We start from the raw sequence: 25,477 nt of genomic DNA on the forward strand, positions 1-25,477 counted from the left end.
TATTAATAATTGGGTTAAGGTTCAAATTTGTCATCATATTATAAGTGAATATTGAAATTTGTTATTATAAATTTTCATAGATATTTGCCATTATATTTTGGAACTATGAGTAAAATTATCCTTCAACCCTTATGTGATTGAATTTTACTACTAAACTTTGAATTTTATTAAAATTTACAATTAACTTTAATTTTTAATCAAATTTTACTACTCGATAATAAATTTGATGATTTTAAAAAAAATTGATAAAATAAATTCTTTCAAATATTTATTTTAATAGTTAATAATAATTTTAACTTATAAACATTAAAAATTAGTAAACTAAATTAGAATATCTATTTAATGAAATAAAAACTTGAAAAATAATACATATATTCTAAAAGAAAATTTTAAGTTTATTTTTTATAAAATATTCGTTTTCATTTAATTTTAATAGTATATTAGTTAATTTATTATTGTTAAATATTAAAATAAAATATAAAATATATTTTTAATTAAATTTTATCTTCAAATTATTTTAAATTAAAAATGAATAGTAAAATTTAATAAAAAATTTAACTTTAGTAACAAAATTAAATTAATTAAAAGTAAAGTCACAAAATTCAATACAAAATTAAAATATAGTGATAAATTTATTTATAATCCACAAGGACGATGGCAAATATCAATCAAAGTGAAGTATAGTGATAATTTTTAATTTCCACTTAAAGTATAGTGACAATTTTTTTTATTAACCCATAAAAATATAAAAATAATGTTAGCATCAAGATTGTTGTCAATATAAGAGAACGCGTGTTCGAGCACGTTGAAACATGTTAATCCTTTTTATATAAAAGTTAAAAAAAAATTATGAATATTTTTAGTTATTATATAAAATATTTATTAATATAGCGATAGTCTATATGGTTGCTACAATTTCTCCAAAGAGTTAAAATCACGTAAAATTTATTAAAAAAAGAAAAAAAATAGCATTAATATGTAACTCTTTTCGAATAATGATGTTTCTCTTCTCAAAATGGGAGGAGATTTTTTTTAATATTTAATTTTTATTGATAAAGCAAATTTTATCCAACAAATATTATTCTGTAAAAATAAAATGAAGCCCCTGGAAAATAAATTGCACGCATAAAATGAAAATGAAGAAAATAAGAAAGGCTGGAAGTTCTTGTAGTGCAAGTATTGGCTTCTACAACTAGAGGTGGACAGACTGCTTTTGCTTCCTTGGCTGCCAAACAATGTTTAGATTGATGCCTACACAGTTGACTACCCATGATGTCACATCCACTTTCATAACTGCTTTTGCTCCACGCATAAACTCGCCGCCTTCAATCTCTTCACGCAATGAAAAAGACGTGATTATGCAGGATTATAGGATTGAAAAATAACTGTTTATAAAAATATTTTATTTTAAAATTTAAATTTCTTAATTTAATTAGTAAGTAAATAAAATCAGTTTTTAAAAGTTATGATCTAATTCTTATTAAATTTTCCAGAATAAATTGTTAATGAGTCTCTTCTACGATATTATTAATCAACATCTAATTAAGTTGTTGTTTTTCACATGTGAAGGATTTATTAAAGTCTTTACTTTATGCTTAAAAAGTTTGAATTGAGTCACTAGACTTTGGACTATTCTAATATGAAAGTTACTGGGTCAAATAGTTGGACTAACAATAGGCTTCTCTGTGTATGCAAATCTTTATATAAGTAGTTTACATTTCCTCCATGATTATTTATTTTATATTAAAAAAATCAATTCAAACTCAAGCTTTAGTTTAAGTATAGCCCTTTTACTCTTTTTTTTTTTTGAAAAATTTAGATTGAAGACAATATTTTTAATTGATTATGCAGGCTGGGTTAATTTGATTCGCTTCAGCACATCGTTCATCCGTTCAAGGTACATTTTTTTTCCTCATCTCTTGTTTAGAATTTAGCTCGTGATAAATATAAACATAACTAATTTATAGGAAAAATAATATAATAAATATCGATTGACTTTTAACTTGATTAATATGCGCATTGACAACAATAGGACTTGAGTTCAAGTACGCATTATTCTCTTATTTATAAATTTGGGAGGAATTATGAATAGTTTTAGACATTGTATCAAAAATAACATGTAATAAATAATATATAATTAATGTGCTTAAATACTATTTTTAAAATTTTACTTTTAAAAATATGTATTTAATTCGTAGTTAAAAGTAATAAAATGAAACAGCTGATGTTAAGCTTTTATTAGTCAAACTATTTTACTAGAAATATATACTTTTTTTATTTTCTTTGATTAATTTTTTTAATAAAGTTTTCGTTTATGGTTTTTTTCTCAATTTGATGGACTTTTAAGTTGATATTTTTTACTAAATTATTATAATTTAATGTATACAAGTCAACAAGAATAATTTCAAAAAATATTTCAACTCAGATAATATTTAGTTGAAATTTTTCTAAAATATAATTTAAATTTGATTAAAAATCTTATAACAATTTATAGCGATATATTTTTTATCGAATCCCGATGATGATAGTCTAAGAGTCATTTTGGAAGAACCGACATCGTCGGAGACAAGCATGTCTATGATATGAACTCTAACATAGATCCGAGGGATTGAATGTCAGCAAAATATTATTGCCATAAATTAAGCTCTTCAAGATACTTTTGATTTGCATCATTTATATGATCTTATCTATACTATTAAGTCCTCAATTAAATTGATGTCATGAGTTAATCGTGTATCAATTGAATTGAGTAATGATTAAAATGTTCTTATTTTACAAAATAAATTATATTATTTAAAAAAAAAATTACATCTTTTATATAGAACTATAAATTTTATCACACATGTGTGTGGAAACAACAAATTAAGAATATAATGTGTGTTAAAAAATAACAAACATAATTAAAAATAACACATAAAATATGTACGACGTTATTAAAATAGTTTATCATGGTTGTCATCAATTTTAACTTGTGAAGTCCTATCACATGGATAAATGTGCGAAACCACAAATTTAGAACACGGATGTGTGTATTTAAAAAACATACTTGTGTGATAGGATTTCTAATTAATAGTATGGATATACAATTGATGCAAGTAATAAAGCGTGCATAATAAAATTAAAATGTATAAAAATATTAAAGCTAAGCTTTAGTTGAGTAGTAAATTAAAAGTTTTATTAATGCAATTGATTTGTATTCAAATCTTATCGTGCTCGTATTTTCATTTATTTCTTTTAAAATAAAAAGACTAAAGTGCCTTCGAATAATATAACTTATTTTAATTATGGAAATACATTTTCATAATTTTTCTAACTGAGTTAGTGACCCGATTGAGGGTGACATCGACTTAGTCAGAAGCTTAAATAGTATAAATAATAAAACAATAAATATGAATAATAAGATTTAAACCTAAAATATAACCATTTTTAACATTTGTACTTTATCATTTTAATAAAAAACTCTTTTATTATTTACTTTAATTTTCACTCACACAATGCATAGGATAGTTTTTTTTTTAAATTATAAGAGAAAAGTAAAGCCTTAACAGCAACACAACTAAAGTAACTCGAACCCAAAATACACCTAAAATGATAAATAGCTTGACTATCATGCCAACACATAAAGTTGACAATGTATGAGATAGTTCAATCAACATCCAAAATAATAGTTGATTTACAGCTAAATCAATTAGTTTTTTTAACGGTTCTAAAGGTTAAGTTATGGTAAAACTAAATTAGGTTATTAAATATTCACCAACCTAAAATCCATATGTTTGGTATTATCGTGTTATTTTAAAATATTATAATTTTTTTTATAAATTTATATAAGTTTTATAGTTAATAATTTATTTTTGTCATATTTGTATTCATACTCTACTCATATATATACGTATTTTATATTTTTGTGATCCTGTTATTTTTGTATCTATAATTTATATATATTATGCTAATAATTAATTATATATTAACATGTTCATACATGCATACTGTGTCATTTTTTTTTGTCTCATTCATGTTTGGTGTTGTTTGTCGTAATGATTGAATTTAGAGAATGATTTGTGATTGGTTATGTAACATGTTGTGTCATCTATTATATTATAATGATTTAATTTAAATAAATATATATTCTAATTGTATTCATATTATATTTTGTGCTTACACTGTTATAATTTTATTTAAGTATATTGAGGAGGGTCGATTTTTTCAAAAAGAAAATTTGAAGTGTCGTTTATTAGACAATCAGTCGATTCCCCAACAATTAAATGTATTGTTTTTAAGTGGGGCTTTTATCTATTGTACTCTGTTGAGAGTCAGCATGTCATGAGAACATGCTCGATGGACTTAGTTCACAGAACTGGGAGTGCCTCGATTGTTGGATTTACAAGACTTAATGGAAAGATATTAGTATATGTATTGAATGACTCGACAAGTAAATGGCCTATATGCCTTAGGTTGGTGATTTGAGTCTCTCCACTGCACACAAGTGAGCTCCATAATTATTCACACGCTTTGTATTGACATCTCCCACTCAAGTCTTGCAGGTTTACCAATTGAGGAGCTCTTGAGTTATTGAACCAAGTCCCAAAGCATGTGTTTACGATACGCTAGCTTTTAATAGAGTATGAGAGATAAAACCCTCACTGAGGGACAATATATTCGGTTATTGGTAGACCCGTCAACTACTTGATGACTGGCACTTCAAAAATTTCTCCCAAAAAAGATAGATGAAGATTGCAGAATATTTAAAATATAATAACTATAAGAAGATAACAGTGCTCAAGGAAAAAAAAAGTACTATACTTGCTCTAGTGACAAGGTGTGTGTATACAATTTTCTGCCTCCCACCTTTGCTATTTCTATTCCACTTACTCGTTACTCATACACTACATTATTCCATCATCTCTAAACAATCTTTTATCTTGTTCCATCATCTCAACTTTCAAACTATTTTCTCATGAACTTGCCTCAATATTTATCCAACCTCTCCAGCATACAAAGTTATATTTCTCAATCTTCAAGTGTCGGCTTCACCTCTGCCCTTTACAAACTCGACAAATCTATTAAATAATTCAGCAACTCAATTACTTCACTAAAATTTTCTCAAACTCATATATGAAAAATATAAATGCGAAAGGGAAAAAAAACTTATTTTTCCAAAGAAAACTTTACTACATACGTATTTGTATTTATAAATTTAAATTATATGATTTCCTTTTGCAAATTAGTAACAAATTTCAACATATTTAATATAACTAATTCAACACATCAAATTATTTAAACTAAATGTTCTGTCATATAAGCTTTACAAATTCTAATAAATTCATAACATATTGAGATTTATTTAAAGAAAAAATAATTTTACCATATTTAATTTATTCTATGTCGTTGGTGCCAAAAAGTAGTCAGGTCTAAAGATTAATTCCCCTATATCAATACGCTCTTCTTTGGCTACTGAAATGGAGGCTGGCCACTGTTTTTTTTTTCTTCCCCATTATGGTACCTTCATACAAGATTATGTTTCTTTTCTTCTTTTTTTAGTATTTCAATCAAATTGATGTTTGCTTAATCTCTTGTCTAATTTCAAAATTTTCCTGCTTTTTATTTTTTGGTTTCTCATACTTTGCCTGATTTTCCATTATTTCCGTCTTTTTTTTTCTCTTTTATCATCCAGAGCTGAGAGCTCGAAAAACTTACTTTCTGCTTTCCCCCCCTTTTCTTTTGGGTTTGGAATTTGGAGTTAAGTTGTGATGGAAAATTTGGAGAAAAATAAAAGTAAAGCGTTGTAAAAATTCTGATAAATTAAAGAATTTTAAACTAACACGTAAAGAAAAGAGAAAAAAGAGAAGAAGAAAGAAATGGATCCGTCGAAGAAAGTGGCGGATAGGTATTTGAAGCGCGAGATTCTTGGTGAAGGTACTTACGGTGTTGTCTACAAAGCCATTGATACTAAGGTAACCCTAAACCCTAATCCTAAATCTTGTTCTTTCTTTCTTTTTTTAATAGCTTTTAAAATTGAATACAGAAATAGAAAAATTAGTTGGAATGCGTAATTATCCTTTTTCTCTCTAAGGTAAATTGTAAGGATCAAATAATTTAGTTCATTTGCTATCAACTTTGTGTTACTAAAAATTTTGTCACTCGAGGATCAAATAATTTAGTTCCTGTGCTATCAACTTTTGGTTACTAAAAATTTTGTCACTTAACTGAGTTAAGTGTCTGGAAAAGAATTATAGGATTACTTCAGATGGAGATTTTGCTATTTCGCCTCTGCAGTCTGCACCCCCTTTCACTTTTTAAGCCAAATGCCATTTTCTGAAAGTGGAACAAGCAACTCCAGTTACATGAAGCTAGTTGCAGTTCTCTTTAATTTTCATAACTGTTCAATACAAAACTGTTTTCTAGAATTTTTGGCTGGCTAAATTGTTTATTCAACTGTTATAACTGCAATTGTTTGCTTGTTTGGTCCATTGCAGACGGGACAGACTGTTGCAATTAAGAAAATTCGGCTGGGGAAGCAAAAGGAAGGGGTGAATTTTACTGCACTCAGAGAAATTAAACTGCTTAAGGAGCTTAAAGATCCAAATATAATTGCTTTAATAGATGCATTCCCACACAAGGGTAATTTGCATCTTGTGTTCGAGTTCATGGAGACTGACCTTGAAGCTGTTATTCGAGATCGTAATATATTCCTCTCACCAGCTGATATCAAATCCTACATTCAGATGACTTTGAAAGGGCTTGCTTTTTGCCACAAGAAATGGGTTTTACACAGGTCTTGTTTCGGTTTGCTCTTAGCCTAGTTTTGTATGTTTGCTGCTTCATAAATTGTTTTATTTGTTATTTTGCTTTACAGGGATATGAAGCCGAATAATTTGCTAATAGGATCCAATGGACAACTTAAACTTGCAGATTTTGGTTTAGCACGCATATTTGGCAGCCCAGATCGTAAGTTTACTCACCAGGTAAGCTTATAGCTGCTAAGTGGTGTTTTCAATTTTATCAGTACTGACTAATTGGTGCTCTGAATAGCTATAGCATCTTCTTTTTTCTCTCCATAATTTTATAAAATTTCTGTTGTATCTTGGATTAGTACTTTCTTTTAGGAATAAACTTACTTTGTGGCAGTGCTAACTTCTTGACCTTTCAAAGAAAGTCCTCACAACCACAGCTCTCTTGTTTTCTGCAATCACTATGTTTCTATGGGAAAAGTTTAGAAACTGGGTTTATATTTGTTCTTGTTTTCAGTTTTAACTTCTTGCTTTCTACATTATGGCTTAATTAGTTATGTTGGAACTAGGTTATGTACACAACACGCATGTTGTTTTGTAGTAAATATCATTGATATCTTGTGTTATATCCATTATTTCGTTGGACCCTTAGCTTTTGTCATTGATGTCGTTATCATAGTATTTTAAAACAAAAAATGCAAATATAGCTAGTTTTGTGGAGAGAGACCAATAAGATCAGCAAGGGTATTTGTCCCATCTTTTTTTGTTCTTTTCTTGGTATTGCATACTTTTTGATGTAGAAACCTGCTTATCTATTTATTTATTTACACATTAGTGACCTCTTCTTGAAAAGTTATTGATTTGGATTTAACTTACTTGTAAGTCCATGGAACTATAAATAGGTCTTTGCTCGATGGTACAGAGCTCCTGAGTTACTTTTTGGTACCAAGCAATATGGTGCTGGTGTGGATGTTTGGGCAGCTGCCTGTATATTTGCTGAACTTCTCCTCCGTCGACCATTTCTGCAGGTAAACCTTTTGTATAGTCAAAGTTCTCTGGTGTTAGGTTTTTCTTGTTTTGATATTTGCATGATGTCAAGTTATAGATTACCTTATTTATATATTCCTGCTGGTTATAGCAGTCTTTTATATATATAATTAAATGATGATATGTGATGATTGAATCTCATTTTTCAGTTTTCTTCTTTTATCACGTGGCCTTGCTAAAAACATCGTCACCATCATCAAGTTATAATCATAACGAGTTATTGCTATATGGCCATTTGTAACTTGTTCTTTTATCTGGTTTTTGTTCAACTGTGGGTGACTTGATCTTCTTTTTAGTTCCCTAGGGAATATTCATTTGTTCGGTTTCTTAGGCTTATTCATGGTATTATTCAAATGAAGATCAGATCAGAATTGGCTGCTGGTGCAATGCTCTAATGACATGCATGTCTCCAGCAGATAAAAAGTATTGCAGGCTGTTTAAGGATGGCAATGATATGTTTCAAATTTGTCAAAAATGTGAATCATTGCGTTTAATGCGTGTTTAAACTGAACCTTGTTTACTTGCTTTACCAAATTAAAGACTGCTTATGCTTAATTGAAGCCATTTTAACACTGATTGTAGGTAGCTTGGCTATGCTTGATAAGCATTTGGTTTTAGTTTTATGTAGCCAAAATCCTTGGTCTTGCACAGTGCATCAATGTGATATTTCTTTCCTAGCTTGTTTGGATATCCATCAGAAATTTTGTTGTATTCATTGTTCTGATACCTTATATATATATTCTGATTGGTCTTATCTTTAGTTCATGTTAGAGGTGTGGATGATAACAGTTTGATTCATTTTGGTTTTGGAAAAAAAAAAAAACAGATAATGTTAAAAATCAAACTAAAGCTGAACTGAATACAATATGTAACCTGATTGACCTGAACCAACTTGAACTAAATTCCATCTGTTTGGTTTTTCGGTTTTTTAAAATTTAAAAAATATATTTTATATCTTTTACTAATTTAGAAATGTAATATTTATTTTAATAGTATAAAAACTAAACACTAATTAAAATTAAATAAAAATAAAATTTGGTTCAGTTCGAATAATTATGGTTTTCTATTAATGAACCAAAAATATTCATTATTACATCAAATCCTATAAAAACTGAACTGAAACCAAACTGAACACTGTGGCTTGAATTGGTTTCTCATTTTCTCTGTTTTCAGGTCAACCCTACTTTAGAGATGCTGCTTCCCCTTTTCAATGTTAAGTGTTAGACTAGAACCTTTTGTTTGATTGCGTTATAAGCAATATGTAAATTGTAGTTTCGGTGTTACTATGGATTATTACATTGGGTTTTGCTGACTAGTTGTCATTATTGTCATTATAACATGTTAAAATGTCTTTTTGGTATTCATTTGACCTATGATACTTATACTCTTCATTTTCTCCGAAGTACCTGTGTCCAACACACATTTAGAGGTGGGTATTGGGGTATGACCATCCAAATATATGGAAAAACTTGGAAGAAATTCAGCATATACATATCAAACATACACTGATGTGGTTTAGGGGGAATAATAGTAAATCAATAGAATTATGCTGAACAAACGAGTAAGAAGTTGGAACTCTAGAAAACATAAAAATGTCTTCTAGTTTCTCTCCATTAATTCGAAGAAAATAATAAGAATGTTGTGGCTGTAAATATTCTACAGCTTATTAGGCTCTCTTTCAAATAAGGTTTTAATGCGAACCCTTTATTTAAAAAAGATAACTAATACTCTTAGCCCTAGATTTAAACCCTAAAGATATCTAATAATCCTAGCCATTCTTAACGTAACAGTAAAGCTCCTGCTTCACATACCCATATTTGAAAATCATCTCAGAATCCGGGTGACATAAATTTTGACAAGCTCATATGTGGTTTCTTCTTTTCGGTTTTCCTTTATTATTATGTACCAATGCTTGCCGATTTGAAGTTCCATTCCCGGTATATTTTCTCAATTTTCTGTGGTTCAACATCTTACATTTAATAGGGTACAAGTGACATCGATCAGTTAGGAAAGATCTTTGCAGCTTTTGGGACACCAACGCCCTCTCAGTGGCCAGATATGGTATACCTGCCTGATTATGTAGAATACCAATATGTTCCTGCACCACCTTTGCGTTCATTGTTTCCAATGGCCAGTGATGATGCTTTAGATCTTTTATCAAAGATGTTTACTTATGACCCAAAAGCTAGGATTACGGTGCAGCAAGCATTAGAGCACAGGTATCAGGGAATGTTTTAATTGGAAATATAAAGAGAATGTATGGTTCTTTTCTAATGTTTGTTCTTTTGTTCAGGTATTTTTCATCTGCTCCTCTACCTACAGATCCAGCTAAGCTCCCTAGGCCTACCCCTAAATCTCGTCCGTCAGATTTTAATCCCCAGGAAGGTCCCACTGTGCTTTCTCCCCCACGAAAATCTAGGAGAGTAATGCCAGATCGTGACAGATTTGAAGGTAATTCCAACCTATTGGAGAAGATTGATGACCATGTTGGTGAAGCAAGACTGGCAGTTGGTGACCATGCAGGAAAGAGTGACCAGGTGCCAATGTCAGTAGATTTTTCAATCTTTGGGTCGAAACCTCTCAGTAGACCGACAATTAACAGGTGAGGCAATAGCTATTTTACGGTAATGTCATAATGGTTTTTTTTTCATTCATAATTTCCTCAAAAGCATGGGAATTGATTCAAATGTGCAACACATAGTTCGACTTAAAAATGGAATTTTTGAACCTTGTATCAATAATTTTAAATGGAGTAGTTTTTGGATAAAGTTGGACATAATATTAATATGGCTTGGCCTATCCAAATAGGTTAATTAAACTATATCAAGCCTTTTCTGTTAAGCCTTCATCTAGGGTTATCCTTCTGATTTCAAATTCCTCGTTCTTAAGCAAGTCTGCAAAGTTGGAGAAAATTCCTCATAGGTTCATCATTTCAAATTTCATAAGAGAATTTTCTCCAATTAGATTCTCTCTCTCTCTCTCTCTCTCTCGATAGAGCCTAATAGATTTATCTTCTTTTAAGTTGCCCTTGATAAGCAATGCTCGGATATTCTTTGAGTTGTGAGGTGGGTGCATGTCAATTGCGAGCTTGGAAGATTTCTTATTCTTTTCTTTTGTGGAGAAAATGTAGTAGGCTTTAAGAGGGGGTGGATTTTTGGCCATACTTTTGAGGGTGGGTTAGCCTTTTTGCGTGCTGCTAGATTATATGTTGTTCGCCGTTCCCTCCCACCCCAAACACAATATCATTTAAATGTTCAATACCCAAACCCAACCCCAAAAAGATCAAAATTCCCTGGCAACCACCAGACCTGACCCAAAATATTAAATAAATTTTTGTATTATCTTAATTTTTACAAGATTAATAAAATACATCTTACAAAAATTAAAAATATCCAACTAAAATATACAAAAAATAGTTACAATGTTATAAAATCTTCTAGCAGCTTAAAATTTCTAATTAAAATATATAAATTAAAGAGGGTATTTTGGTAAAGTTTTCAGGGAGGGTCAGTGCGGGTTTGATCAAAACCCGGCTCCGATCCAACCTTTGAAAAGTAAAATTAAAAACCTGCCCTGGTCCAAACCTGAGTTTCAAAAAATTAAAAAGAAAAAGTTCACCCCTATTGAGTCCTATCGGATTGGAACTCTTCGGGTTTATTTAAATTGACCTCGGGAACATGTTTTTAATTGTTTGCAAATAAGCTTTGATTATTTGTTCATGAACATATCCATTTAATGTTCATGAACAAGTTCATTTACAATTTTGGAATTTTTAAAACACGAACGGAACATGAACAAGCTTAAAAGTAAATATAGAAACACTAATAGAAGTTTGGTCATTCAAGCTCGGTTCATTTATAGCATAAATTCCAATTATACAAGTATTTGTTTTTATCCAAGAATTCTTGCAAAAAATATCAACCAATAGTCTTCCTGTACTTAAATTTTTTTTCTAGATGTTGCAGTAAGCTGATGTAAGCAATGCATTTATATTAGATTAGATAGTCATGCTACGTGATAAAAATTTTCTAAATGAAATCTGAACCTTTTACTGCATATCTAGCAGATGCTTCTAAAAATGTTATATATAGTGTTAACCTTAACATATAAATCATAAGTTAGGTAAACAACAAGATTGTAATTAAGTGCATTAAATGAGATTTTAGAATATTTCTAACAACCTTTGTGAAGTCTGACTTTGAGAAATTGTCCATGTAATAAAGAAAAGGCATGAATTAGGAAATTGAATAACTTATTAGCAAATCCCTCTTTTGCCAAGTAAGTTTTGAAGAATATCCGTGTAGCATCTTATATATTGTATTTTACCATATGGTGTTTATTGTATTATGAATCATTGTTGATTTGCTTTGCTCACTCACTGATTACTACAAGGATTGATGTAGGTTGTGAAGCTCAGTAAAGAGCATTAGTCCTTGTAAATATTGGCTTAAATTGTTTTGATATCTCTGGTAAATCTTTCCCATAGTAATTGGGTTAATTATAAAGTAATTTATAAATTACACGGTTGCACGGTTGCATATAGGTGTCTCTTCTGTTTTCATAAGAAAGAAAAAATCTCTATAGAAAAATCTTATGCATGTATCTTTAAATTTCTGTATTCATTTCATGTTGTGTACAATGAAGAAAATTTAGAATTATGCTTCAGGATATGTTGGATTAGCTTAGTTTGTGCATCATGGGAGTTGGCCTTCTACTTTGTCAGTTTGCTCTGTTTGCCTGTTATCTTCATATGGTTTTTGTCTGCCTAATTTTTGTTTCATTTACTTTTTTTTCTCTTGTTACCGGTGTAGAAGGGTTTTTTTTTTCTTTTTCTTTTTTCTGGGTGTAACATGTCATGCATATTTCCTTACTAGATTATGAATTGTACATGTCCCCCATTGAGCTGGCCAAGTGTACTTTTCTAGTTGGAAGTTTGTACTTTAATGGGTTGGGGGTAAAGGAAGGTGTGCAAGAAAAAAGGGATCAAGAATGGGGAGTTTATTTAGAGCCTCTTCATTTAACATGGTAGATCTGTTGAACCATTTATTTACCAGAATTTCCTTGTAAGCCCTAATTAGAATGAACCAAACATAGAATGTCCACCATTTTGCTTTTTGGAAATCTACTCTGCATTTTGTTTACCTATTGGCCTTACAATACTTGGGTTCCAAGTTATGATCATTTCTGACATTTGGCAGAAATTCAAGATTCCAGATGAGCATTTAAAATTATATAAGATAATAAAGCTTCATAGTGAAAAACATTACCTAAAAAATACCTATTCTACAGGTGATTGTTATTGTTGTGCTTGTGATTAGCATCTTCTTGTTATAGGTGATTGTTGAATTTTAAGTCATGATGGGTAGGGTTTTTTGTCATTGCCACTTAACTTAGTATTATGTTTAAGACACAATTAGAGGTCTTTGCACCCCTAAAAAATAAAATACAGACTTGATTGTTGAACTGTTGATATGCAGTGCTGACAGATCTCATCTGAAGAGGAAACTTGATCTTGAATTCCAACACAATGATTAAGAAATATACATACGTATTTGTATCCTGTCCAAGAATCTTTTGTGGTGATGTGTTTGGGCAGCCCGGATATGTATGAGCTAACTATATGGTAAGCTTTTGTTGACACGATCACTCTGGCCAGTCTCCTTTTCCATTTTCTCTATACCTAAACTCAGGTTTCTTAGTTGTTAATGCCCTCCATGCCAAGAAACAGTTACCATTGAAGCTGGAGAGGTTTTTTTTTTAAAATATTTTTTTCTTGACTGAGTTCTTATAACAGCTTGGTGGTTGCAGTTTCAGTTGGTGTGAGTGAAGAGTGGCAAGGCAGTGGCAACAGGAGGCGATAAGCCATGGGGTTATTAGTTTAAAATCTTGGGTTATTTATTAGTGTTAACTTCACAATATTGAAGGTAATTCTATTCTATTTTTACATTTCTCCGAGTGAAGTTGAGGACTGAAGACGGATATTGTATTGCAGTTGCTTTAGGCATCTGTTTTTTATTAACATCAAGCAACTGTTTTTTTTTTCTTTTTTTAATTATAAATTAAATTGGAGAAACATTTAATATTTCATTTTCTTAATACTTTTTTTGTTTCATTATATTTGTCCTCTTTTATTTTTTATTTTTTTGACCAAGCAAACAAATTCTATTTTTTGGTCATTTTTTAATGATCATAAACTTATAGTTTTTAAAAAAAACGATTCAATTTCAAACATTTGATTGAGGAATTAACGACGAGGTTCACTATTGTAGGTGGATATTTTATTGAATCAAATAAATATAGGTCAAATTTTACTCTTAAGTAGGGTTTGAATGGGCGGTTGGGTGCGATGTGGTGTATTTAATTATTTTTTTGTCTCACGCTATAATATCGTTACAGTATTTAATCTCACCGTCACTGCTATTTTTACATTAACTATAAGTAAATGTAGTGCCCATCTAAACTACACTTTAATCCTTATACCATCCACAAGGGGTAGTTAAATTTTATTTTTAAAAATTTGTGGTAAATATATTATGTCATTTTATGATATGTATAAATATAAAGTTATTTTAGTTCATTATTTTTAAATAATTTTTATAAAAATGTTAAATATTTTAGTTAATTATTATTTGATTGAAATTTTAAAATTTGAGAAACATAGAAATTAAATAAAAGCTTTATATTGAAAAAAAACACGATAAATAATAAAGTGAAGCCAGCTAATTATATAGTTGGTATTTATATAAAAGTATTGATAAAGTTTGTAATTATAATGAGAACGATATTTAAAAATTAACTTGCATTGCAAATGAATGTTTTAAATTTTCTTTTAATTTATCTCCTAGTAAGAACAAATAACATTAAAAATAAAAAATATATATTAGTAAAAATTACTTTGAATGAACCATAAAAAACATATAATTAAATATATTAAAACATTAAAAAATTCACGTTAAATTACTCAATAAAAGGAAGGTTGAAGAATAAAGGAATAAGTAGGCAAAAATGAACATCCTTTAAAATAAAACTCGTAAGTTTTCATTATAAATAGTATTTATAGAATTAGTGACGGGTAATTAAATTTTAAAAAAAAAAGCTTATAATCTAAAGATTGAATTATAATTTTAAGAGATAACAATGATTTTAATAGATTTAGAATTTTTAAAACTTAAAAATAATAAATGTTAAGATTTAATTTAATATCTTTTTGAAAGATATATAATCTAATAGATAATGAAAAATTAAATAAAATATATATAGAAATTACATACAAAAAAGGAGAGACAATATATATTTGATTATTTATTTATAGATAATAAAACTTTGGTTTTAAATCTTAAATTTTTTATTTTAATAGATTATTTTAAACATTTGATTGTTCAAATTTACTTTTTGCATAATATTATTTAAGATAATATAAATATATATGATTATTTTTGCAGTTATTGGAAAATAATGATAAGATTGTAATTTAAAAATATAACTCTTTTAAAAATGTGATAATTAATTTTTTAAATAATTTATCTTAAAATAAAATTTTAAAATAGATTAATTATTTACCTAAATTTTAAAATTTCCAATTATCTAATTAAATATTTAAGACAATATAAATATATAATAATTATTTTCAAAGTTATAAGTTATTTGAAAATAATGATAGAACCTAATGAATAGAGAAATTACACTTTCCTAAAAATACAATTTTTATTTTTTATGTTAAAATCAAAATTTTAAAAAATAAATATTTATGTTAAATCAAATGACTAAATTGTCTAATTAATTTTTTATTTAAAAAAAAGATATGTCACTCATTTGTGTCCCTTGTTATATTATATATATAAGGAAAAGAATATAAATTTAACAATCGTATTTATTTATTTACAATTTCAAAAATTCGATATAATTTGTTTACAACTTCTTTTAAAAGGACATACTGTGTCACAGGGTTTTCACTCATTTTAATAGAAAACTGTGTCACGAAATACCAGCTAGTAAATAATGGTATCTTTCGAAGCCCAAATACTCATTTAACTAAACATAATATGAAGAATAGAGCTGATAAAAATTTTCATTTCTCTCCCACTACTCAAATATGATTAGAGAAAGTACTACAAGATCAACATGACCTGCCATTTAGCATTCAAGAAAAAACAAAAAGAAAGATGCTTAACAAATGGTCAAAAAGAATACAAAAAATGATGCAAGTTTATAATGCTGCACTATAAATGTATCTTCTCTCGTAAAGACCTATTATTTGGTCAGCAACAGCCCACATTATGGCTTGACCGGGCGGTATCCGCATGAGTCGAGGCAGTAATCCTTTCCACAAAGCTTGAAGTCCTTCCTTGGCATATATATCGTTTGGATAGCATGGATCATGCCCTTATACTTCAACTCTCCTCCGTCTCCACTCTGAGCCATCAGCCTAGTTTTGACAACGTCAAAGGGGCCGGTACATACTGGGCCTGCTGTTCCTGCAAGGAACCCTGATATCATAGACTGCCATGGTTGGAGGACTTTCTGATCACCTTCATGTTTCTTCCACAATATCACATCAAAAGCATTCTTGGCTGTAAACATTGCAGCTTGGTTTGTTCCGTTACGCATCACGGTTGGGGCAGCTCCTGCCCAAAGCCCGAAGATGCCTTCTTCATGGATGATTGTTCGAGCACTATGTATGGGACCTTTGTACTTGAAAAGTTCTGGACTTAAGCCTTTCTGTTGCTGCAGTCTAATTTTCACCACCTTCACAATCATAAACCAGACCAAACTTCTAAGTACATATAGGCTGAAAAAGTGCTTCATTGTCCTAATCTCCACATAATATTATACACCTATGGAATCACATTGTCTAAAAGGAAACCAGAGAAACTAAGCAAGAAAGACGCATCTTTGCTACCTGAACTCAAGTGTGAGTATCAGATAGTAGATGTCTGATACAGTTATGTTTAATTACTTCTAAATTTTTCTTTGTATTTGGAAGGTCCTCCAAGGATACCTTGTCATACATATATCCAGATATGTGTCCAACACGAGTTCATATCGTTAGCTGCGGGTGCTCTCCAAAGACATAAACGGCTACCTATAAAACTCCCGACCTCTTTAATAAAGGATGAGGTAGCAGCCTCCCCACCAGTTATCATCCATCTTAGTCAACATTATATGGCCAAAACTTAATATAAAATGTAGTGATCAATTATCAATTATAAATCCAAAAACAAACTCAAAGAGGAAATGCCAAGTGCAAGTCTATCAGAAGATTTGAGGAAAAAATACGTTAAAGCTTCCCCATTCTTTATAAAACATTAATTCATGAATATGAGTTCATATTCTCGACTTTCAAGATCTAAAAAAGGAACCAAAACCATAAAGCAAAAGGCTGTAAACAAAAAAAAGAGGACAAAACAATGAGCCTAACCTCAAAAGGGGTGACAATAAGCAGGGCCTCGCGAACCCCGGCACCAAAACCAGCCAAAACCCTGCCCTGGTTACTCAAGGAGCCAGTGGTGGAGTCCTTAAACGAGCTTTGTAAGACGGCATTGGAACCCATCCGCAGCGCGTACTTGAAGGTCAAATGCGTGGCGAAGGGGGTCATGCCTTTCCAAAGAGCCCGTACCCCTTCTGTACGGGACACGGTGGCTCCGCAGTGAATGATTCCCTTTTAATTGCCTTTGGCATCTAATTGCAACCGGCTGTAAACAACAGGCTTCCATTACACCACCAAAGGAGCCAGAAATGGCTTTCATGTAAGGAGGGATGGATTGCTTGTATCCAGACTTGGGGTTTTGGTTGGTTTGAGATTCATCCATGACCATGAGATTTGAAGTCTATTGAAGTTAGGAAGGAATGGGGAAAATGAAGAAGGAAGAAGAGAAGAGAAGGGAAGTTGGGGGTAGTTTCTCTTCCTTCACAGATGATATTATGGTATGGTATGGTTTGGTTTGGTGGCAGAGAAGAGAAGAGATGCGCATTTGGAATAATGTTTGAATATTTTATTGATACGCAGCTGCGGCTGCGCACGTGATATTCACTTCAACTTCTTTAGAACTTCAAAGACTGGCCACACAGGTCAAAATTAGACATCCTTCCAACCACTCATGCCCCTCTTCTCCTTTCTACAAGTTCTTGTCTATATCATGGTAAAAGTGACATGGTCGGATCGCATTTCGTTCTTAAGTAGAATTTACCTCTCTATTGACAATTTTAAATATCATGAAATTAAATAATAAATAAAATTAGATGAAAATACAATGAAAATTTTTATACTAAGACTTTGATTATATTTTATTTTTTCTATTTAAAAGTCATCTAAATTAATCTCTAGAATAATATTATCCTTCTATTAAAAATTTAATTTATTTATACTTTGAAGTGATACTTGACAAACCAAGTAATCATATAGCAACACATAATATGCCAAATTGTCAAATATTTATAAATTAAAAAAAACTCAAAAAAATAATTATTAATTAAAAAAACCGATGTTCATATTCATCCTAAACTTATTTTTCTAAAATAACTATAAAAGTTATTTAAATTTTATAAGTTATTATATTTTTCTGAAATTATTAAAATTATTTTAAAAATTCTTTAAAAACTCTTTAAAAACATCCCGAGGCAAATGATTGTTCAAATTCAAATAAGCATAAGTATATTTATATCAACCCGTTTAACTAAAAATATCAGACTCGATTAAAAAGATATATGCTTATATTTAAATTCTTTAAACATGCTACTTGTTAAAAGAAAACATTGATGCGTTTACACAAAACTTGAACAGAACTCACAAATTGTATACTGAAGAACTCAAAACTTCAATCTTGCTAACACAGTCTAGACTTCATTGTCATAAACAATTTTATTCACCAATCGACAATCGTTTTTCGGTTAAACTAAAAAGAATCTCATACGAGTATTCTGTTTTGTTTTTGAGAAAATTTTCGAGGTTTGCTCTGCCTTACGCTTTAATTAACCATCAGTGCCAACTTCGATCATAAATGCATGATATTGGAACATGGAAGGAAACTATGTAGCATGTACAGCCAAAAAGCAGAAAACCGCCTCAAGCCCACAATAAACCGAGTTTTAGTTGTCACTAGAATGGCTCACCACACGGTTGGTGAAAAATTTAAACTACATATAGATGTTAAAGTAACTTCAAAAACTATTGATGGTCGAAAATATGACTGTTAGAATTTAAAAATAGTAAAATACATAAATGTTTTTAACTATATATATTTTACATGGTGACTTAAAGCTTATATTTTGATTAACTCAGGTTTAAGCTAGAATAGATGCATTCTAATCACAATCACCTCCATCCTTGGATTTCTATGGACGGTACATTCGCAAATGGAATTAAATTGTAGTCATTTGTCAATGTACCGTCCATATGAAAGCATCTGAACAGGCTATTGTTGGTACTTGGAATTGCTTCTAAACTGCTAAAAGCCAGAAATTTTAACAACTAGAGCTAGGCATAACAAATTGATGAATCAGATAACTTAAAATATCACTAACGTCAACCAAGTCCATGACAAAAGACTTCTGTTTAAATGAAGTTCTAATTGACATCAGATCGATCCCTGGACCCCCTCCCCTTCCCCTTATCAAAAGGAAATATCACAAACAGCAAACGTTCAAGGTGCTAGAATGAAGAATGAGACGCGACACAAAAACTAACATATTTTAGGTTTCACCATTCATACATGTCGTCAGTAGATTGAAGATCCAAAAGGTTTTTGCCTAAACAATCCTGATTTGGGCTTTGTCTACATTCTACTTATTCCAAATAGCACAATTCATTGCAACTAAAACAAATAAACCCATGGCATCTCGCATTCTAATCAAAACATATTGCAAAATGAAAGCACCAAAATCAATTTGATAACACTCCATTCTCATTCAAGGTAAGAACTCCGATCAAACATATGAAGAGTAGACAAACAAAACCTAAGAAAAAGACCTTGTTGAAAGCAAGCAAATATTTGGCAGCAAATAGCCAATTCAGAAGTTTAAAACATAGTCAAAACAATAAGGAAACAAAAGCACTAAATCAGATAACAAGAACACATTTCATCGTCTAATGCAGAAAACTACCTGACATTTAGCAACATCATCAATCTTCAAAGCAAGCAAATATTTGGCAGTAAATAGCCAATTCAGAAATTTGAAACAAAAGCACTAAATTGGATAACAATACCACATTTCATCATCCAATGCAGAAAACTACCTCACATTAACAATATCATCAATCTTCAAAATCATCCTCACACACTCCGTTGCCAGTGTAATTGCGCTTGTGCTTACAAGCAGTGGTTGCACAACATTCTCCTCCAAGATATTAGTGATCTGTCCCTTCCTCACATTGATCCCAGCATTGATCTCCCCTTGAGCATGCCGATTCCTCAGCTCAGTCACAATAGCAATAGGGTTCAACCCCGCATTCTCAGCCAACGTATAAGGAACAACTTCAAGTGCCTCAGCAAAAGACCTAACACAATACCCCTCCATCCCATGCAACACCTTAGACCAAGCACCAAACTGCCTCGACAATTCAATCTCCGGGGCACCACCACCTGCAATCAAAAACCTTTTACTCACTAAACACCTGACCACACATAAGGCATCGTGTAAACTCCTCTCAGCTTCGTCGAGGACCAACTGATTCGAACCCCTAACTAAAACAGTTGTGGTTCTTCCCATATCCTTGATCCCAGTAACCTTAACAATCTTTCCATCCCCGAGTGAAACCTCCTCAACAAGATCTGCATGCCCCAGCTTCTCCACTCGAAAGTGCTCAATATTAGCAATAGGCAAACAATTCAAAGTCTTGGTAATAAACTCAATATCTTCCCTCTCAACATCCTTAACAACCATAATCTTAGCCTTGGCCAAATAATGCAATGATAAATCCGTGACTGCATCTCTCAGAATACTCTTTTGGATCAACAAAACATTACAACCAGTGGCTTTAATCTTCTTAATCATACCCAAAATATAATTCCTTTCCTCTTTCAATATCCTATCCATTTGAGTATAATCAGAAACTACAATACTCTGTTCAATATCAGTTTTAGGAGGGGAAATCTGAAACTGAATTACCGCAATTTTTGCATTCTCCATTCTGGTCGGTCCTCCAGCTGCATGGCTTGCTTTCTTATCGAAGACCAGCCCTTTAACCAACTGCGTATCGTCCACGGTCCCCCCTAGCTTTTTCACAATCTTGATGTCTCTTAAATCAACCATATCCGGCTTTGCTGGATCAACGACAGAGAGAACGGAATCAACGGCAAGCGGGGCAAGAAGTGTTGAGTATTGGCTAACAACCTTGCTGTTCAACGAAGTACTGGCGGATTTGATCAACGATTCGCGATCGGAGAGCTCGAGAGGGACGGCCATGGCGGTGAGGACATCGACGGCTTTAATCGAAGCCTTGTGGAGAGAATCGGATATAACAGTGGGGTGGATACCGTTGGAGAGAAGGGTGAGGCATTGCTTAAGGAGGGCACCAGCAATGACGACGACAGTAGTGGTGCCGTCACCGGCGGCAGAGTCCTGAGATTTGGAGAGATCGACGAGCATTTTAGCGGCGGGTTGTAGAACTTCCATCTTGTTTAAAATGGTGGCGCCGTCGTTGGTTATGATGACTTCGCCGTTGGCGGTTGAGATCATTTTGTCCATACCTTTGGGACCTAAGCTGGTTCGGACGGCGTCAGCCACAGCTCGGGCAGCGTTGATGTTGGCATGGCGGATGTCTTCTTTGCGCTTGTTGTCCACGTAGGACTCGGTCTTGGAAGAGCGCGGCTGAGCTGCAGTCACGGCAGCCATTTCAAGAGGAAGCGTTGGATTGGGAAATGATAGGGTGGATCGGTGGAAAACCCTAGAAAATACGCGAGGGAAAAATATAGGAAGAGAGTGGGTTCTGGAAATGTTAAAAACTGGGAGGGGAAGTGTCCTGAAGTGAAGGGCCTTTTTTGTACCGATGATTCAAATCAAAGCCTTGCCCAAGATTTTCATACTAATTTACTTGTCACTCCAACTTTCAAAAAAATATATATATTTTTATGTTCCATTTAATTTTCGTTTTTTCTATTTCTTAAATTTATATTATTTGTGAAATTATTTTTAAATAATAAAAAAATTGTTTTTATTGATATAACATATACATGAATATCATATTAACAATTAAATAAATTTTTTAATATAAAAATTTTAAAAAATATTAATTTTTAAAAATTAATTAGTTACTACATGACATACATATGAATTTTCACAAATATAAAAATTAACATCTGTTAACTTTTTTATTTATTTTTGAAGTGATTTAATAAATAACACAAATTTAATAATTAAAAATAAAAATATTTTTTTAAAGTTGGAATACTATATAGTATATAAGTAATTATATTAAAGTTCGTATAAAATCACTTTCCATGCGGCGGACTTCCTCTCACACCGATTACTACATAAAAAAGCTACGTTAAAAAAAATGAATGGAGGAAAACAGAGGGAGAAGGAGAAGAGAATGGGAAAAAAATTCAAAAAACATAAAAGAAAAAATTAAATCAAAATAAAAAATATGGGGAATAATTGTATAATTTAATCTAAAATTTTTGTTTGAAATGATAATTTAACGTGCCATGTTAGCTTATCGTTACATCATTAACGACAATTAATGACAATTAACGCTCAATGACTAAAATATTACAATACGATAACGTAATTGACTAAAACGTAATATTTCAAGTATAAGTGACTAAAATATTATCTGAAAGAACTAAAATTGATTATTTTAATAATTTACCCTATAAATGATTTACATTAATAAGTGCAAAATTTCAGGCAAAAAAATAGGATAAAAGTTGAAATATAATATCATGTTTTTTATTCTTAAATTTATATCAATTTAATAGTCCTTAATTCCGTGGAATTGAAAATTGTTTAAGAAAACAAGTAACATTATATATAAAAATGTTTAAAATAAAAACACAATATTCTTTTTATTACTACTGTTTAATTAGTATAATCATTTTCCAAATTAATTTAAATATTTAAATTTCGTAGTCAAACTGCTATTACTCTAATGTATGCTTCCTTTTAACTAAAATTCTATTTATTTTATTAATAATATATTCAAAATAATTTATATACACGATAAATTTGTGGGATAAAAACTAATATTTTCTATAAAATTATATGTACGAAGTTGATGGTTGGAACAGCTAGACCTACAAATGTTGAGATGTAAGATCATTACAGGTGACACATGGCAAAAGAATTAGTCCAAAATTAAATTTTCCTAAAATGCATTCCGTACATTATGTTATGTTATTTTAGTTGTATGTATTAATTAAAGGATTAGTATTTTATATTTTAATAGTGTATTTTCTTATTCTACAAGCAGCCTAAAAAAATTACCATTTGTCTCCTTTTTTAAATATTTATTTTTGAGTTTGATATACTGTTAGTAAAGTTTTTATATTTCACAAGCAGGATTAGGAACTTGACAAGTTTTCTTAGTAAAATATTAAAAAAATTATTTTAAAAAAATAGACAATGCCAATTTTTAATGTTGCTTGTGGAATAAAAAATATACACTATCAGTATACCAAATACTAATTCTTATTTTTCTAATATTTTACTATACTTATATGGGACACTTGTCAACCTCTTGATCTTGTTTGTAAAATATAAAAACTCTATTAGCATTATACCATGTATTTTCCTTACATTTAGTTATTTCTTAAAATTTTTCATAAATTTTATATAATTTCATTAGTTATGAAATTAAAACGTAATAATATATAACTTTAATAATATTTTAAATTATTTTTAAAATATATTATAGTAGTAGATTGCATAAAATTCTATTTATATTTTATTTTTAAACTAATTTTTATTATTAATTAATGAAATAATATTGTTAATTATGTTAGAAAATGTGTCCATGTTGTAGTAATTATGTAATTATTTGTATGTATTTGAACGATAAATAAATAAATTTCACATTTTATGTAATGTCTTTTGTATTCATGTCTTTCGTATTTTGCATGTATAGCGAAATTATGACTAGCAAATATTAGCTCATTGATTGTCTAAGTTCAAATTGATGATAAGTGGCACCGTAAAAAAGTTTGCACTGTGAGAAAGACAACTTACTTCAATAGATAATGTAAACGAGTCCGTAGTCCCGTAAAATAATCAAAGTGAGCATTTGATTCAAATATTGAGAATGATTAGTATGTCGTCTACAATTCCATTTGAGAAGATGACTAGTATTGGCTATTAGAGCAGTTGATTCCACGGGTAGAGATATAGATGTATTCATTGACAAAATGATACATTGGACTGAACCTAAGATGAATTAATTCTGAATTCGTTTGTGAACTAATTCACTTGTGACATTTATGGTGTAATTTACCTAAATCCTGAGTTAGCCATTGACCATGCGTATGGAACTCGTGTGCTTTGATATAAGTGGAGGCTTATACTCTAAAGATGAACAAGCTGATAACCAATATGTTGGGTTCATGACTTGTGTATAACATGACTTTATTAGTAACAGTGCAATTCATAAATCAATTAAATAGTTAATGATATCCTCTCATTGACATTGTGTGAATTGATAAATATAGAATGTGACCTAGATTGATTGTTCTCAAAAGAGCAAATTATCACAATCATTTGTTGATAGTGATTATATTAATCATTAAGAAGACACGATGGTGACAATGAGATGAAATATGAATGTATTGAGTGAACATATCTAACTTGAAGGAATCAATAATATCATACGAGGGTGACATACACATGGCGAGGTCATTGGACAAAACAATTAGATGAATTGCTTTTGTAAAGAGTATACTGTAAGGAGTTTTCAATTATGATACTTATTGTGGACTAACACCGTTATTAAGTAATTACGAATTATTAGAACAATGCTTCTAGGTATAATTGCAATTACTGGAGCCTTGTTGTATATTTTCGATTTATCCATCCACTAGCTCAATAAAAACTTGATTGGATTGCATTTGAATCAGAAAAAATTCTACGAATTTAAAAATAATTTAATCAAGTCAAATTATTCGATGTGAAATTAAATTGGGCGATCTTAAAAAAGTATTCAACTATAAAATTTGATTAAAGAATTTTATTGAAAAATCTAAGTGATTTTTGAGAAAATTAATTTTAGTCAAGTAAAATTAAATTAATCAATTTAATTAAAACTAATATGATATTTTTGGAAATTAATTTTAAAGCAAGACAATTGGTCAAATGGGTAATTGAACTTGAAAATTGGACATGATGTCGTAAATTGAGCTTGGGAGCCCAAAATTGAAACCAAGACTAAAAAATGGTCAAATCGGGCCTGGAATGTAAATCAGCCCGATGGTCCAACCGATAACTGGCCCAGATTGAATCGACAGAAACCGAACCAGCTTGAGGTGCTGGCAGTTGCAACAACAGCATTCCAATGGTCGGCAAATGGTTTGCAGCGGCGATGGTTATTTGGTAGTTGAGCAGTGAAAGAATTACACTCATACTAGAACTTTAATTTCAAATTAACTATTTCAAAAATAATAATATTTTAATAAATTTAACATTTAATTTAATTTAATAATTATCTTAATAATATTTTATATTAAATTAAATTTAATGTTTATATTGTAGATAAATATTCTATTAATTTAATATTATTT

The 25,477-nt window shown here is 30.4% G+C and overlaps 2 protein-coding genes and 1 pseudogene across 4 annotated transcripts; 1 reads left to right on the forward strand and 2 right to left on the reverse strand.

Moving 5' to 3' along the window:
• The first annotated feature begins 5,309 nt into the window (after positions 1-5,309).
• LOC107890841 (cyclin-dependent kinase D-3) lies at positions 5,310-13,857 on the forward strand. Of its 3 annotated transcripts, XM_041101063.1 has the most exons (9): positions 5,406-5,496; positions 5,672-5,951; positions 6,474-6,772; positions 6,854-6,962; positions 7,631-7,756; positions 9,759-9,994; positions 10,069-10,377; positions 13,253-13,398; positions 13,584-13,857. In XM_041101063.1, the coding sequence occupies exons 2-8, from the start codon at positions 5,856-5,858 to the stop codon at positions 13,308-13,310; spliced, it is 1,233 nt and encodes a 410-aa protein (XP_040956997.1). In that variant the 5' UTR covers positions 5,406-5,496; positions 5,672-5,855; the 3' UTR covers positions 13,311-13,398; positions 13,584-13,857. The 3 variants fall into 3 exon arrangements, with proteins under 3 accessions (XP_016670909.2, XP_016670908.2, XP_040956997.1); XM_016815420.2 differs by having other exon boundaries at positions 5,310-5,951; positions 13,570-13,857; XM_016815419.2 differs by having other exon boundaries at positions 5,310-5,951.
• Positions 13,858-15,818: 1,961 nt separating this feature from the next.
• LOC107890840 (mitochondrial succinate-fumarate transporter 1-like) lies at positions 15,819-18,023 on the reverse strand (annotated as a pseudogene).
• A 1,705-nt stretch (positions 18,024-19,728) lies between these two features.
• Positions 19,729-21,786, reverse strand: LOC107890839 (T-complex protein 1 subunit delta). The gene has a single exon (XM_016815418.2). The coding sequence runs from the start codon at positions 21,603-21,605 to the stop codon at positions 20,004-20,006; it is 1,602 nt and encodes a 533-aa protein (XP_016670907.1). The 5' UTR covers positions 21,606-21,786; the 3' UTR covers positions 19,729-20,003.
• Between the last annotated feature and the right edge of the window lie 3,691 nt (positions 21,787-25,477).

This window comes from Gossypium hirsutum, chromosome D09 (assembly GCF_007990345.1).
Source record: "Gossypium hirsutum isolate 1008001.06 chromosome D09, Gossypium_hirsutum_v2.1, whole genome shotgun sequence".
In the NCBI taxonomy this organism is placed as follows: Eukaryota; Viridiplantae; Streptophyta; class Magnoliopsida; order Malvales; family Malvaceae; genus Gossypium; species Gossypium hirsutum.